General features: G+C 47.0%; 1 protein-coding gene across 2 annotated transcripts in view; it reads left to right on the forward strand.

The window, feature by feature from the left end:
• The window catches only part of MXRA5 (matrix remodeling associated 5), a 33100-nt gene extending 28841 nt beyond the window's left edge, over window positions 1-4259 (forward strand). For both annotated transcript variants that reach the window (XM_057717941.1, XM_057717940.1), the window contains exon 7: window positions 1173-4259. In XM_057717941.1, coding sequence (XP_057573924.1) covers window positions 1173-3081 — 1909 coding nt within the window. In that variant the 3' untranslated portion in view covers window positions 3082-4259. The remainder of the gene's footprint in view (window positions 1-1172) is intronic.
• Window positions 4260-17182: the final 12923 nt, after the last annotated feature.

The following is a 17182-nucleotide window of genomic DNA, read 5'->3' on the forward strand; positions in this document are numbered from 1 at the left end:
TTAAAATCTCGTTGTCTGCCGCACGGCCATCCAGTGACCTCCTAATTCATGTTGACCCGACTGTCTGTCATGGCCAACAAAACCGTTTACATGGTCCTCTTTAGCTATTCAGGTGATCAGGTTGAATTCCATCAGAGGCACTTTTTAAAACATCGATGACTCAGTGCCAGACATGCTCTTAGGATGGATGACACAGTGTGCGGGAAATGTTGAGGGAGGAGTAGTCAAGCTCCCCCTGCAGCAGCCAGAATTATACTTTATAAGCAGTTGAGATTTTCAGTCTGGACACGTTTAAAGCAGGAACCTCCCAAATCTGTTCTCCCTGTGAGGCGACAGATGAGTTCTGCGTTGCTGGAGGACGTACCGGTACATGTTTAGAAACACGTCACATGCCTCGTGAAGATATTTCTCTCTTTCTTTCCATCTTGCCTCTTTAAACTGAAAAACCTTTCTCAAATGTTCACTCAGCAGCCTGTGAGCCCAGGTCCACCGCGTGAGGAGTGCCACGTCAGCAGGGGCGGGTCCGAGCCGGTCAGAGCCATGAAGCTCTTGTTACGGATTCGAGGGAAGATGCTTTTACACCAATAGCACCAAGTTCTGAAGAACCCAGTGGTAGCAGTGAAACTCGGGGTATACCCACAACTACGTAATCGTAGCGTAGCCACCTCGCTGCCTGTTTGCCTCGTAATGGGTTTACCAGGTCATCAAAATCGTCCAGAGTAAAAATCATGGGTAAAGCATTCTCTTTAGAAAAACTTCACCTCTCCCTAAGGTTAACGCGTATTCAGTCTGCCAGAGACGCTGGCGTTTTATCTGATTTTATCATCACAACAAGCTCCACGTGGACCCCCAGGCCAATATATGACCCACACCCCCCACGCAAACAGGGCTGCCGTCTTAGACGGCAGCTCACATCTTCGAGTCAGGGGCCAGGCCAGCCAAAGGGCAGGTTCCACCGGGCAGTTCTTCTTGGCGGTAAACAAATCACCTCTGTGTCTGGATGGCCATCCCCTCCGGGCTGCAAAACCCATCTGACATCTCGAGTAGCAGCCCTGGGGCGCCAGTCGTTCTCAGAACCACAAGTTTTTTGTTTCGTTCTGGTGACCTCAAACCTGGAGGTGGAGAGCGTTTGGGAGACTGACGTCTTATTCCCTCTTCTTTTCCTCCGTCAGCTTTGATACCAGGATCAAGGCGTTCGTCAACGGGACCCTGGTGGTGAAATCCGTCACGGACAAAGACGCGGGGGACTACCTGTGCATCGCCCGCAATAAGGTCGGAGATGACTTTGTCGCGCTCAAGGTCAACGTGGTCATGAGGCCGGCCAAGATCGAACACAAGGAGGAGAACGACCACAGGGTCTTTTACGGGGGGGACCTCAAAGTGGACTGCTTGGCCACCGGGCTCCCCAACCCCGAGATCTCCTGGAGCCTCCCGGATGGGAGCCTGGTCAACTCGTTCGTGCAGTCCGACGACAGCGGGGGGAGGACCAAGCGCTACGTGGTTTTCAACAACGGGACCCTCTACTTCAACGAGGTGGGGTTGCGCGAGGAAGGGGACTACACCTGCTTTGCGGAAAATCAGGTTGGCAAGGATGAGATGAGGGTGCGCGTCAAGGTGGTGACCGAGCCGGCCGCCATCCGGAACAAGACGTACTCCGTGGTCCAGGTGCCCTACGGCGACGTGGTCACCGTGGCCTGTGAGGCCAAAGGGGAGCCCACACCCAGGGTGACCTGGCTTTCTCCAACCAACAGGCTGATCCCCACGTCCTCCGAGAAGTACCAGATATACGAGGACGGCACTCTGCTCATCCAGAAAGCCCAGCGCTCGGACAGCGGCAACTACACCTGCGTGGTCAGGAACAGCGCCGGGGAGGACAGGAAGACGGTCTGGATTCACGTCCAGGTCCGGGCGCCCAAGATCAACGGGAACCCCGACGCCATCACCACGGTGCGGGAGATCGCCCCGGGAGGGAGCCGCAAGCTCATCGACTGCCAGGCGGAAGGCATCCCCGCGCCAAGGGTGCTGTGGGCCTTTCCCGAGGGCGTGGTCCTGCCCGCCCCTTACTATGGCAACCGCATCACCATCCACCGCAACGGTACCCTGGACATCAAGAGCCTGAGAAAGAGCGACTCCGTCCAGCTCACCTGCATCGGACGTAACGAAGGCGGGGAGGCCAGGCTCGTCGTGCAGCTGACCGTCTTGGAGCCGGTGGAGAAGCCGGTCTTCCACGACCCGGTCAGCGAGAAGATCACCGCCATGGCCGGCCACACCATCAGCCTCAACTGCTCGGCGTCGGGAAGCCCGACGCCCACGCTGCTGTGGGTCCTCCCCAACGGCACGGAGCTGCCCCGCGGCCACCAGCTGCAGAGGTTCTACCACAAGGGCGACGGGATGCTCCACGTCAGCGGCCTCTCGTCCGTGGACGCCGGGGCTTACCGCTGCGTGGCCCGCAACGCGGCCGGCTACTCAGAGAGGCTCGTGTCCCTGAAGGTGGGGCTGAAGCCTGAAACGAGCAAGCAGTACCACAACCTGGTCACCATCCTCAACGGGGAGACCCTGCAGCTGCCCTGCACCCCCGTGGGGGCCCGGCAGACGCGCGCCTCGTGGACGCTGCCCAGCGGCGTGCTGCTGGAGGGGCCCCAGGCCCGAGGACGCCTCGTCCTCTGGGAGAACGGTACCCTCACGGTGCGCGACGCCTCGGTCTTCGACAGGGGCACCTACGTGTGCAGGGCGGACACCGAGTACGGCCCCTCCGTGGTGACCGTCCCGGTGATCGTCATCGCCTACCCTCCGAGGATCACCAGCGAGCCCACGCCCGTCATCTACGTCCGGCCCGGGGGCACCGTGAAGCTGAACTGCATGGCCATGGGCATTCCCAGGGCCGAGGTGACCTGGGAGCTGCCGGGCGGGTCGCGCCTGACCGCGGGGACGCAGCCCCGGGTCTACGGCAACCGGTCCCTTCACCCGCAGGGTTCCTTAACCATCCAGCAGGCCACCCAGAGAGATGCCGGCTTCTACAAGTGCACCGCCAAGAACCTCCTGGGCAGTGACTCCAAGGCCACCTACATCCACGTCTACTGAAACCCGGAGAGCGCAGCCGGGACTCCGCGGCCGGCCGGCCCCGTCGCTTGGGGAGTGGGACCAAAGCCTCCTCTGTAAGCAGCGCTGGGGCCCAAGAGGAGAGGCGGCGCTCTGAAAGGATGCGTCGCGGGGCCCGGTGGTCCCCTCCCAGTCGGGCGTCAGGCTCACGTTGACCTCGACCCGCGCGTGCGGACGACGAAAGGAAGCCACGCAGACACTGGAAGCAGGTGTCGCCCTCTCCGGGGGACGTGCCTTCATGTTTACAGGATGCCGTAGTTCACAGGACGCGCGCGCACATGGCAGTTTCTCTGCTGCCACCCTGGTGCTTGAAAGGGGTGTCTGTCAGATATCTAAGGAGCGTTCGCGGCAAAGAAACGGTAGAGATTCCCAGTGCCTTGCTGCCCCGTGGAGGATGCATTTTACCTAGTTAACCAGCTGCCGTTTTAACATGCTAGAACAGTCTAGAATGAGTACCCGTCTTTCCATTTCTTTTTTTTTTCTTTTCCCCCGTCCCTTCAAAAATCCAGTTCGCCCGACAAAGGCTGAGAACCGGAGCGATGGGTCTGTTTTGTTTTGTTTTGTTTTCACGTACAGGTGTCATACCGTACAGCTCCCATTTTATACGAGAGAACGCTTTCTCCCTGGAACTCACTTTTTATATAGTGTTTTATATATATATATATATATATTTTTTTTTCTTTCTAATCAGACGATGAGAGTAGAAAGAGAAAGACGTACTTTCTGTCTCATTATACGTAATAAATTATTGGTCTTTACAAGACTTGGGTACCTTAGAGCAGGCGTGGACATGCAGTTAAGACAAGATTCCTCCCTGACGTCCTTGAAATGCATTAACCACTGTTGCCTTACCGCGCCCAGGGACCCTCCGGTGGGGGATGCTGAGATATCGGGCGTCCTTGTTTATAGTAAAGTTATCCGGAGAGAGCTGTGTGTGTGTGCGTGGGGACAGGGACAGGGAGGGCACAGGACAGGGAGGACAAGGCTACGTTCTGACCCCGCAGCATAAATGCAGAGCCTTGCGGAGAAGCCCGGAAATACCTTTGCTCCCGTCAGTGTGTGTCCACGAAAAGTAGATGTGTTATTTCCATGACTGCTTTCCTGTATTTTGAAGGTCAACATAACGTACATTGGATAATAAAGTAATATTTTCCAGACAACCAGGCAGTCATGACAGTGATATTTTCCAGGGCAAACGCACGTCACGTAAATCCGGGATGAAATCCGATTTGTGGAAGGTATTGCTTTTATCTATCACGTGGGAATCATTCTGTTCTCTGCGCGTGTCTCACCAGCAAGGAAAATGAGTCGAAGGTAGTGGCTCCAGCGATCTTTTTGACAGGAGGGTGGGGTGGGACCACAACAGTCCTTCAGCCAGTTTTCTTTAGGAAAGACCTTCTGGGTGCACGTAGCACCGTTCCTCAAATACGCATTCTTTGGCTTCCCCGGAGAGGAGGGAGGAAAAAGCAGACTCCAGATAAACATTGAGGAAGAACGTGCCTTTTGACAATGCTGCCAATCTGGAACGAACGGCAGTCATTGCAACGAAAGAGAGCTTGGCGTCTCACGACTCCGGGAAGCACAGACACTGTCTCCCTCGTGAGTCCACTTCTTTGCTTAAGGATAACTACACGGGCCTTAGGGTGTGCCAGGTACCAGGATGGGTACCAGGGTACCCGATGTGTGGGAAACACATCCTGCTTGAAGAGTTCGCTCTCCACGCACAAACCCTTCACCCAGGATGGGGTTTCTCAGCAGTAGCACTACAGACATTTGGGGCCGGGTTGTTTTCTTGGGGTCGGGGGCTGGGGCTGTCCTGTGTGTTGTAGGGTTTTAGCGGCACCAGTAGACCATACCCACAAGATGCCAGCGGCATCCTCCACTCCAGGTGTGACAATCAAAGAATGACAACAGATGTTTTCAATGCCCCCCATCAGCCCTAGTGAAGAACCACTGCTATAGATCTGAAATAGATACAATTTGATAGATGATAGACAGATGATAGATAGGTAGATGATAGATAGATGGATGGTAGGTAGGTAGATACAGAGAGACAGACAGAGATGATGGATAGATAGATAGAGATGATGGATAGAGTGGTAGATGGTAGATGATAGATAGATGATAGGTAAATAGATAGATGATAGGTAGACAAATAGATAACAGATGGGTAGATAACAGATGATAGATAGCTGACAAATGACTAGATAGATACGTATGGTAGATAGATAGAGGTGATGGATAGATAAAGATGATGGATAGATAGATGGTAGATGATAGATAGATGATAGGTAGATAGATGATAGGTAGACAGATAACAGATAGATAGGTGATAGATAGAAGACAGATAGAGGACTAAATAGATACATATGGTAGATAGATAGAGGTGATGGATAGATAGATGACTAGATAGGTAGATACATAGGTAGACCAACAGGCTGAGTCTCTCATGCTAAGGCACTCCCCAAATCTCGGCACTCTTACTCTCTGGGGCTGAGTCCTTCTCTGTGGTGGGGACCGTCCCGCCCTGTAGGCTGTGGGCAGCATCCTGCCCTCCCCCCCCACTACGTGCCAGGTGCACCGTCCACCCTTCTCTCCCCCAGTCTGACAACCAACAGTGTCTCCAGATGTTGCCACGTGCCCTCTGGGTCGCAGAATCACCCCTGGATGGAAATCACTGCGCTGGAGAAATAAATGCAGCGAAGAATTTTAGAAACATGTTGGTGTGGACCGCCTGCCTCAGAAACTGAGACCCAGGATGGTACAAGCCACCAAGGCATAGGCAGCTATATGCAGGTCACCTGGAAAAAATGGTGAAGCATCTCACTGACCCATCATTGTGCGTTCACGTAAGGTTCTGGACTGGTGGTAAACTTTTGTAAGTGAACCGAACATACATTCTTTTATCTTTTTGGGGCCGCACTGTGTGTGGTTTGCGGGATCTTAGTTCCCTGACCAGGGATTGAACCTGCGTCCCCTGCAGTGGAAGCATGAAGTCCTAACCGCTGGACCAGCAGGGAAGTCCCTCAACATACATTCTTAAGGACTTCCTTTGTCCTGCTGTAGGCAAGGTAGCATGACATGAAGAGGTATATGGCTCTCTACACTCTCCATCTTCTCAAAGGACATGAGACAACGGTACCCATCAGGTTGCTACAAAGCCGAGACACTCAGAAGTGTTCATCGTGGTTCTAGGGGGTGTTCCTGTCCCAGGGGACTCAAAGGCCATGTCATGTGAACATCAGAGGGACATTTATATGATTGATGGACAAGGCATTTTTACAGGGCTGAAAAACAACGATGGCTGGGCAGAATGAGATGGGTAGAAGGGAAGCACTGCTCCCCTAGCAGCAAAAACATTGGGAAGAAAGTTCCAGCCTCCAGCAAGGTGACCTGGCCTTGAGTGACACGTGAAATGTAATAAACATATTTGGACTCAAGTCTAGACAGTGTGTCCTTTCTGGTTGAAAATGCTAAGATGTAGCTGGTTGAATAATGTTACCTAAAAATCCACGTCCACTTGGACTATCAGAACGGAACCTTACACGGAAACAGGGTCTCTGCAGACGTGATGACGGGAAGGGTCTGAGATGAGGTCCTCCTGCAGGAGGGGGGCCCTACATCCCATGACAGGGTCCTTCTAAGACACAGAAGAGGAGAGACACAGACACAGAGGAGACGCCCCGTGAAGACGGAGGCAGAGACGGGAGGGAGGCGGCCACCAGCCCAGGGACGCCTGGAGCCCCCAGAAGCTGGAAGAGGCAGGAGGGACCCTCCCCCGGAGCCTCCGGAGGGAGCTCAACCCTGGGACACGTTGACCTCAGATGTCTGGTCTCCAGGATGGGGGGAGGATGTGGTTTTAAGCCCCCCAGTGTGTGGTCATCTGTTACAGCAGCCCCAGAAAATTAATACACCCTCTCTCCCCAGGATCCTTAGGTTAATAATTACGTCTGCAAAAATCCTTTTCCTAGATAAAATCCTATTCATAGTTTCAACCCACCATCTAGACCATAATCTCCGAGAGAGAAGCCTCAGCGATTGTCATCTCCATCGAGGTGGAGATGGACGTGCGGAGGTTTTAGTGCTGGGATCCCTCAGATGGCTTGGTGAACCTATACCGTCATCCACTGCATTTCTTCATGGTTTGATGCTCCGTGGGACATTCTAATGTGCTGATCTCCACCATGATCTAGGGTATCTCCCCATCCAGACGTCAGAATCTCGGTGCATGTTGGTTAAGCTCTTCATGCTTCTGAGAAAGGGGAATTACTGCACTTCATTGGGTCATTGTGAAGATACGGGGTAAGGGGCTTAGAACACAGCCTGACCCCACTGGCTGTTCTTAGTGTGCATTGTTATTTCCATGGCTCTTGCTCTTTTCCCCTCCAGCTTTAAAAAATAGCCATGTTTTCCCAAGCCCTTTCATGCACTGAAGCTTTCCACTGAAGCTTCACCACTGCTCTTGGAAGAGCTGCTTTCTAAAGAAGGGCTCTTAGAGATGGTACGGTTGGATCTTACACCATGCCATGTTGGCTGTGACGTGTCCATCCAAAGCCATGTTGCAGAAGCAGAATCAGAGCCAGAACCAGCCTGTGTACTGCACTGGGCTCTACTCAACCACGAGGCTGGTGAGGATACGGCAGAACCAACGAAGCTTTGAAGAGATGAGACGTGGGCTGGCATTCAGCTTCTGACCCTGAGCAGTTGTGGGAGGCTCCGTGTCCTCTGCGCGAGCTTCCATTTCTGTACATGTCAGATGGCAGTGATACTGCTCACATTATAAGATTATTGGGAAAACCACTGAGATAACATGTGGATGGTAGAACAAAGGTCTAAAGTCCTATTTTTAAAAATCCCACAGCTGGGCCTGGTAGGATAGCATAAGTCATCTGAAAGATAAATATATGTCTTACGAAGCTCTCTAGGACACTTTTAGATTATAGAGAAAGAAAGTTTTTCAGGGCTGGACTGTCAGAAAGAAGTTGAGATAGAGGGTAAAGTAGTGAGGACACAGACAGGAAATCAGAATAGAGTTAGATAGATGATAAATAGATGATAGATAGATAATAAATAGGTGATAGTGACATAGATGATAGATGAATAGATAGATAATGGTTACATTGATGATAGATAAATAGATGATAGGTAGATATAGATGTTAGATAGATAGATGATAGATGATAGAAGATATAGGTACATAGGTGATGGATAGATTCATGGATGGATGGATGAATAGATGGTGGGTAGGTAGGTAGATAGAAGGATGGATGGATAGATAGATAGATAGATAGATAGATAGATAGATAGAAGATATAGGTATATAGGTGATAGATGGATAGATTCATGGATGGATGAATAGGTAGGTAGGTAGATAGATGATAGATAGATGATAGATGATAGATAGACATAGAAAGATAGGCATAGATAGATAGTTACATTGGTAGATACATAAATAGACATAGTTATATAGATAGATACATATATATACATGTATATATACATAGACACAGATAGTTACATTGATGATAGATAGATGGATACATAGAGGTAGACAGCTATAGTATATAATATATAAATGTATACAATATATACAAATTAATATAAAATTATATACATGAATATGTATTGGAATTGAAGATTGAAAGACTCACCTTTGAGCATACCATTAAATCAATTTAAATTCCTGCTGAATTCTTTACTACGCAAAATATACACATAAATCTCACAGTCTGCTCACCACTGCCCACCTGGGCCTGGTCCACACACCATAAAAATATCCTACAGGATCCATTTGTTCCAGTTAGAGCATCGCATCTGTACAGAAAACTCTCATCTGTTTACAGAAAGCCTTCCATCCTTAGAAGAGAATGCCACAAACCCGAATAGTATCGAGGTCCTCTCACACGTCCTAATAGCGTCTTCATACTTATTTCTTATTTTAAATGTCTTTTTCTCTTTGGAGAGTATGTAGTAACCGATGGAGACGTGCACAGATGGGATTCCAAGTGCAGAGCTGGTTAATCCAAAAAGCCACACAGAGGAGGGAACACATAACTTGGGGGACATTTTCAACCCCACCCCCAAAGTGAATTTTAAAAATCTTGGTCCTATTTTTTTCTTTTTTTAGTACGCCTGTCCCATTTTAGTGCACACGAGACATGCTTTTCAGAAGCAATCCTACCACCCTGTAGCGTGGGTCTAAATCTAGCTCCCAGTTACTGAGTGTCTCAGTTCCTCTGCTGCTCAAACGTTGATAGCAGTGCGACCTCCCTGAGGCTGAGGTGGTTACCTGTCCCCCAAGACTCAAGCACCAGCTGCCATGTTGCAGAAGCTTGCCTGGAGTACAGCATCCCAGGTGGAGACTACATTTCCCAGGATCCCTTGCCTGGAGGTGGGGTCATGTGACTAATTCCTACCAATGACATGTCTCCCTTCGGGGCTGAGACGGTGAGGATTCAGAGATGCCTTTCTGGCTCTTTTTCCATCCCCCAACTGAATAAGGAGATTGCGAGGCACCAGGGGATGGGGGGAGCCACAAGATGGGAAGGACCTGAGTTCCTGAATCTCCTCGGATCCAAAACACCTGGCAGGGGTTGCCCCATGGGCTCTGTTGGGATGCAGTCCCCATCACCTTTCCTCTTATGGGCACCATAGCTCTTGAGAACCATCCTTGCTCTTGAAAGTGGAAAACCATGCAAGCCTGAAGTTTATCTCAGCCGTCCCATCATCCCACACGAAACATTAAGCCTTTGATCTTACATATCGCGTTCTCCCACCTGACACATGAAGCCATGAGAATGTTGTGATGTTTAAAGGAGAGAAGACTTCTCAAGGGCATCCCATGGAAACATTAAAAAAAAAAAGTCATTATTATTTTTATTATCATCTTGATGCATGGATGGTGGAACTCAAATTTGCACAAGAGTTACTATTTTCAGAATCTTTTGTAGACACTGTGACTTCAGCAACGGCATGTTCACAATGGATGTCTTTATTCTAGTTCACGGGATTCCGTGGCCATCCCCAATTCTCGCCATCTGCAAGTGGCAGAGAAAGATCGAAGCCCAGGCCCAAAATTTCAGTTGGATTCTTAAACGTGGCATACGTTAAAATTTTGTACAGTGTTCCAGTGAAGGCATCCGGACTCTGAGACAGAAGGAGGGAAGCATACTTTAATTTTCACAAAGTCATAAAAAGCTTGGAAGCACTGATGCCTTGTTAGCAAAGAACCGAATTCAGCTTTCTGTTATTAAAAAAAAAATGTGGACACACTGCTTTTGGAAGGAAAAAATAAGGCTATTTTTCCATTAACGTCTGGCAACGTGAATTTAGAAACAATGATAAAAAAACAAACGAGCAAATCTGAGAGATTTCGTGTGTACCCTGGAGCTTCACGCAGTCTCTTTTTATTATTTCATGCTGTATAAGTATCTGTGAAATATGCCAAAAGAATTCGATGGTACATTCTCTGGGTGTGAACAAAGTATTGGAGTTTATGGACTTCCTTGGGATTTGGCTTTGAATGATGATAAAATCAGATTCTGTGTAAAATTTTTTTTTCTGTTTTTCTTTCTGGATGCTGGCAGGAGTTGGAGGTCTATCTTAAATCAATAATTAAAGGAAGAGATTAAAAACACAATTTTCAGAGGACTGGATTAGTGTCCACTGCCATTTCATTTTCTTATTGTTGATTCTGGAAAATGAGACGTTTTGTCAAAGCTGGGATTTAAGCTAATAATTTAAAAAAAATAAATAACCACTGAGATTTTTCCTACTGAAAATGCCGCACTGAGTACATTTCAAAATGGGGAAGAATAATCTTTCTGGACATCTTTCCAGCAGAAACCAGGAAAGTGCACAGAAGGCCACCCACCATGAGGCCAGGTTGCCAAAGGAACAGAAGGAATTGGCCAGAAGAAGGCAGATCTGATGGGGGTGGGGAGAGCCTTTCGGAGAAAAAGACCAGGTTTCTCACGTTTCCACTTAGCAAGCTTGTACTCTACCGAGTTTTCGTAAAGCCTTATTTTGTAGTATAAATTTTACAAATACCTATAAATAATATAGAAATATAGGAAAAATTGGAAATGATTCATAAACAAAAACACAGTGCCATTACTCTGACCATGCTCAGATTTTGGTAAGTGTGTGCAGGCAAAAAATATATATGTATATATACACACACGTGTGTGTGTATTAGCCAAACTATATGGTGTTAAGTCCACTTATTTTCCACATAACCGTATAATTTGCATATCCCGATGTCATCAGTCAGAGTAACACCCCATTCAATAGATGTGACGTCAAGTGTTTAATCCTCTCTTGGCAGATATATACATTCTCTTCCATTTTTGCTGTCTCTGCAAAGACCGTCCCATAAATCTCTGACTTCTGAGATCTATCATTGTTACAGCAAACGGGATGAACATCTCTAAGGCTCTTGCCAACCATCTTGGAAGTCCTTTCCTTAACCCTACAAGGCTTTCCCGCTCCTGTGGCCACCGTCCTAGCATATGAGGCTACTATTCCTCCACTCTTTATGCCCCCCAAACTGCTATCATTTTAACAACTCCTAATGTCACGCCCAAAGATAGCTATGTATTTTCCGTCTTTCATGCTTTTTAATTAACAGTCAAGATACATCACTGGGCCATTTCATGAAGGGGTGATTTATTAGCTTTTGAGCTGTTTAGACTTTGTTGTTTTGGTAATGAGAAGAATTTACATAACAAGGCATTAACACGTCCGAAATACAGCACATGCACAACAAGGCATTAATACTTGTTCTGAATGAATACAGCAAATGTTTTTTCTTTTCAGTCATCTTTTTTTTTTTGTCAACTTCGTAGAACTGCAGTTTTTGGAAGTACAGGTGTTTTTAACTTCTTTGTAGCTATACCTCTCTTTGGTCCCTTTTTTCTTTTAACCCATTTGTATGTTTAGAGAGTCCTTCTTCATCCTGAGATTAAGTATTCCACTACATACTTTTATAATATATTTCATTTTTAAAATATCAAAACAAACTATTGGTAACTCACTTGGCTCTATCGTATGAGATGAAAAACCTAACTTTTTTGACCCATGAAACCAGTTTTTCTAGTACCACGTATTGGTGTGTTATTTCCCCAGTAATCACAAGTTTCCCTCACATGAAATACTCCTGTGGGTTTCTGTTCTCTGGCTTGTTATGGGGCATTTCATACCATATTTTAACGTGACAGTACAAGTTCCTAATATTTTCTATATTGCCATCTGCATTCTTGCCCAATTTTGTCTTGAGGTAAACTTCATTTACTAAGATTCCATAACAAAAAGTCATTGACATTTCAATTGGAATTTTTTAAAATATGGATTAGTTTTGAATTATTTGTTTTTTATGGGACTGAGTCTTCCCATGCAAGGACATGAATTGCGCCTTCATATTTATAAGCTCCTATTTTATTTTATCTCATCTTATTTTATTTTATATTTTTAGCTGCATTGGGTCTTTGTTGCTGAGCACAGGCTTTCTCTAGTTGCTATGAGCAGGAGCTACTCTTCTTTGCGGTGCGCAGCCTTCAGTAGCTGCAGCACGCGGACTCAGTAGTTGTGGCTCGCTGGCTCTAGAGCGCAGGTTCAGTAGTTGTGGTGCACAGGCTTAGGTGCTCCACGGCATGTGGGATCTTCCTGGACCAGAGCTCGGACCTGTGTCCCCTGCATCGGCAGGTAGATTCTTAACCACTGCGCTGCCAGGGACGCCCTGGAGACATTATTGTTTCTGGAGAGTGCTGCATGGAAAAGAAATCTAATGTGTTCCACATGGTTTGAAAAGAAGCAAAACAGTAAAAGCATAACTTGGAATAATTCATATTCTCTCACTTCCCACCCAGATCCTGCATGTGTCTGTGTTTAAGAACTTGGAAACTTTTCTTCCCCCACTGACTCTGTGTCTTGGGTTTACAAGAAGTACAAGCTAGCAATACATTTTGCTTTATCAAGTGCTGTTTTTGTGAGCCTTATGTGACGGACGTGCCGTTTTTATCTTGTTTGCTGTTAAAAGAGCTGATGAAACAGTGTGCCACCTTGTTTATGAATTGCATTTCCTTTTTGAGATCCAAACTTTAATCTTAGCTGTAGAGTTCCACGGGCAGTCAGACTTGCATGGGGTTCTTAGAGAGCTACAACAATTCCATGTCCTTACGTATATATCAGTGTCATTCCTATACATCTTCTCATATTTCGTGAAGACCTACCATTGATCATCGATTCACAATTCGGTGGAGAAAAATGACTGAGATATTTGATGGCCCCAAGGACAGAGAAGACCACCAACGAAACGCTCACTAAGAGGGGTAATTGAAAGGGTTTTAAAGAGGGTGTAAAATTTGGTGAAGGAGAAAAACAAATACCATGTGCTGAATCATAAATATGGAATCTAAAAAAAAATGGTACTAATGAACCCAGTGACAGGGTAAAAATAAAGATGCAGATGTAGACAACGGACTTGAGGACACGGGGGTGGGGAGCTGTCAGAGGGGAAGCTGGGATGAAAGTAGCACTGACATATACACACGACCAAATGTAAAATAGATGGCTAGTGGGAAGCTGCTGCAGAACACAGGGAGGTCAACTCGATGATGCGTGATGACTTAGACGGCTGGGATAGGGAGGGTGGGAGGGAGTCGCGGGAGGGAGGGGATATGGGGATATGTGTATAAATACAGCTGATTCACTTTGTTGTACAGCAGAAACTGGCACAACAGTGTAAAGCAATTATATTCCAATAAAGAGCTTTAAAAAACACACAAAAAAAACAAAAACAAAACAAAACAAAAAATTGGGTGAGAAAAGGGTCTTAGAAGAAGCGTCAGTCAAGGAGGATTACAATTTGGTCAAGCACAGATGGCAGGCAAACACCCCTGGCAGAAAATCATCTTGAGGAAGACACAGAATGTGGATTCCTGGGTCTTTGAGAAACAGTGAATGGTTTGATTGAGCTTAGAGCTGAATTTCGCAGAGTGTGGGGTAGAAGAGGAAGCTCATTGCTCTGTGTCATGATGAATTGTCCGCGATAAGATGAACTGCATAGTCGACATGGAAGAGTTGCAGGGTTTGGTTTTGTTTTTTTAACTACATCCCATAGATTCTTTGACTACTAAGAAACTTCAGTTAATGGGGACATGGTAAGTTGGATTGGTTGCCATTGGGAAATATTAACGGCGTTCCTTGTAAGATTAGCTCCAAGGTTAATTGTCTTAGTCCAGACCAGGATTGATGAAGGTTGGACTGAAGGTGGTCCGAGCAAAAAAGAGAAAGGAGAAAAGGTGGTTGAGAAATATGACAGGCAGATTCTCTAAGATGGGGTGATTGTTTGCATGTCAAAGAGGAAATATCAATGTCTGCAAATAGTTGCATCTGAGTAATTAAAGAGGAATGTATCTCCTTTAGCAAGAAGGGCATAAATCAAAAGGTGAAGCTGTTTTTTTTTTTTTCCAGATGGTGAATTGACGGTACCAGACAAATAGTTAGAAATTAACTAGGTTCTATGCAATATCACCAGGTGCAGAAATAATTCCTTTTTTTAAAAAACGTATCAGGCTTCCCTGGTGGCGCAGTGGTTAAGAATCCGCCTGCCAATGCAGGGGACACGGGTTCGATCCCTGGTCCGGGAAGATCCCACATGCCGCAGAGCAGCTAAGCCCCTGAACCACAACTACTGAAGCCCAAGAGCCTAGAGCCTGTGCTCTGCAACAAGAGAAGCCACGGCAATGAGAAATCCATGCACCGCAACGAAGAGTAGCCCTCACCCGCCACAACTAGAGAAAGTCTGCACACAGCAACAAAGACCCAAGGCAGCCAAAATAAATAAAGAATGAAATAAATCTTTAAAAAATGTTTCTATTCCATTACTTCAAAGTTTAACTTTTCTGACTGTTAGATACTTACTGATATGCTCTGAGCTAAAGATACCAAAAGAAGAATGGATACACGACAAGGTCCCACTGTACAGAGAACTATATTCAATACTCTATGATAAACCACAATGGTAAAGAATATGTTAAAAAAAAAGAATGTATATACGTATAACTGAATCACTGTGCTGTACAGCAGTAACTCACACCACACGGTAAATCAACTACACTTCAATATTTTAAAAAAAGGTACCAAAGGAAGGAAGGCAGAGGTAAATGGGAGACTTTGATTTTGATGTAAAGATGCATTGTCATTACCCCAAGCATGTGCTGCTTGCAGGTCGGTGAAAGGTTTACGAGCCTCCTATAAAACCTTTCTTACTTGGCCCAAGTGCAGGCAATAAAGACCCAACCCAGAAAACCTACCCGTTGCTGCAAAACTCAGTAAAACCCACTCAGAAGCAAAGTCCCAGCTGGCCTGCAAAGCTACATGCCTGGATGTGGAAGAGCCAGGGTGATTGGTTGCATATGGGGCTGCCCGGCTCCACCAGGACACCCAGACACAGAGTCCTCCCCACCCAGGGGTCGGCAAGAAAGAAGCACGGGGCTTCCCTGGTGGCGGAGTGGTTACGAATCCGCCTGCCAGTGCAGGTGACACAGGTTGCATCCCTAGTCCAGGAAGATCCCACATGCCATGGAGCAACTAAGCCCGTGCACCACAACTACTGAGCCTGTGCTCTAGAGCCTGAGAGCCACAACTACTGAACCCACATGCCGCAACTGCTGAAGCCTCAGTGCCTAGAACCTGTGTTCTGCAACAAGAGAAGCCACCACACTGAGCAGCCCGTGCCCCGCAACAAAGAGTAGCCCCCGCTCGCTGCAACTAGAGAAAGCCCTCGTGCAGCAACAAAGACCCAATGCAGGCAATAAATACAGTAATTTTTTTAAAAAAGAATTTCCTTCCTTTAAAAAAGGAAGGGAGGGAGGGAGAGAGAGAGGAAAGAGAGAAAGAGAAAGAAAGAAAAAGAAAGAAAGAAAGAAAGAAAGAAAGAAAGAAAGAAAGAAAGAAAGGAAGGAAGGAAGGAAGGAAGGAAGGAAGGAAGGAAAGAAGGAAAGAAAGAAAGAAAGAAAGAAAGGAAGAAAGAAAGAAAGAAAGAGAAAGAAAGAAAGAAAGAGAAAGAAAGAAAGGAAAAAGGAAGAAAGGAAGGAAGGAAGGAAAAGGAAGAAAGAATCACAGATGCAGAAAGACAAGTCTGGGGCTCAGATTTGCCTCCTAGCACATAGCAGTGACTCAGATTCTGCTGCCACTGCTTCCGACCGCAGAAGCCAGTGAGAGAAAATAGGCAGGGGACGGGGGCGGGAAAAAATCACAAGTTTCCTTTGCAAAACCAGGGACACGAGCGAAAGAGAGAAGACCCAGGAGGTACAGACTGAAGAATCACAGAGGGTTCGTGGTCCATGAATGGAATTCTCATTAGTCTAAACGTTTAAGTGACTTCGCCGCCGTCTCTGTGCCAACAAAACAACGGCCGACGGCCAGCCCATTTGCCAGCGTGAATAAAGCAGGCTGGGCCCGGCCAGTCTTGGTGAATGGCTTTTGTCCTAAGGGTGGTACCCAGGAAAGCTTGGGCTTCTACCAAGAGCTCACTAGAGCTGGGTCCACATGCCTATAGCATGAATCACGCCGAAGCCAGAACTGCACTCCACGCCCCAGCAGCGCAGGGGACAGGATGAATGATGCGTGTGGGCCGTGGCGGGTCTGTCGGAGTTTTATTTTATTTTTCCGGGTACCGTAACCACGGGAACGAGAAGGCAGGGCCAGGCAGAACAGCGAATACCTCCATAAGGTCTGGAAAACCCTCCATTATAATTTTCTTTTTTACTACGAGAGTACAGTGATGGAGAATAATGAAAGCCACCTTACACCAGGGATGTGTAAACAAAAATCATGCAACAGGACACAGGGAGACTCCACCCAGGTTAGAGGAGACGTACATTCCAAGCAACAGAAAGGAATTCTGTGATTAGAAGGGATAGACCAGCATTATTCAGACAAAACCTTTCATCAGACTCATGCTATAAATACCGCAAATAGTTATCTGCACGAAACTAAGATTGCCGTGTACACAGTCGACTGTCAGAGAAGTGAGAAAATGCAGAAACAAAGGAAAACAGTCCAACAAGACTAAATACCA

Source organism: Hippopotamus amphibius, chromosome X, assembly GCF_030028045.1.
Source record: "Hippopotamus amphibius kiboko isolate mHipAmp2 chromosome X, mHipAmp2.hap2, whole genome shotgun sequence".
In the NCBI taxonomy this organism is placed as follows: Eukaryota; Metazoa; Chordata; class Mammalia; order Artiodactyla; family Hippopotamidae; genus Hippopotamus; species Hippopotamus amphibius.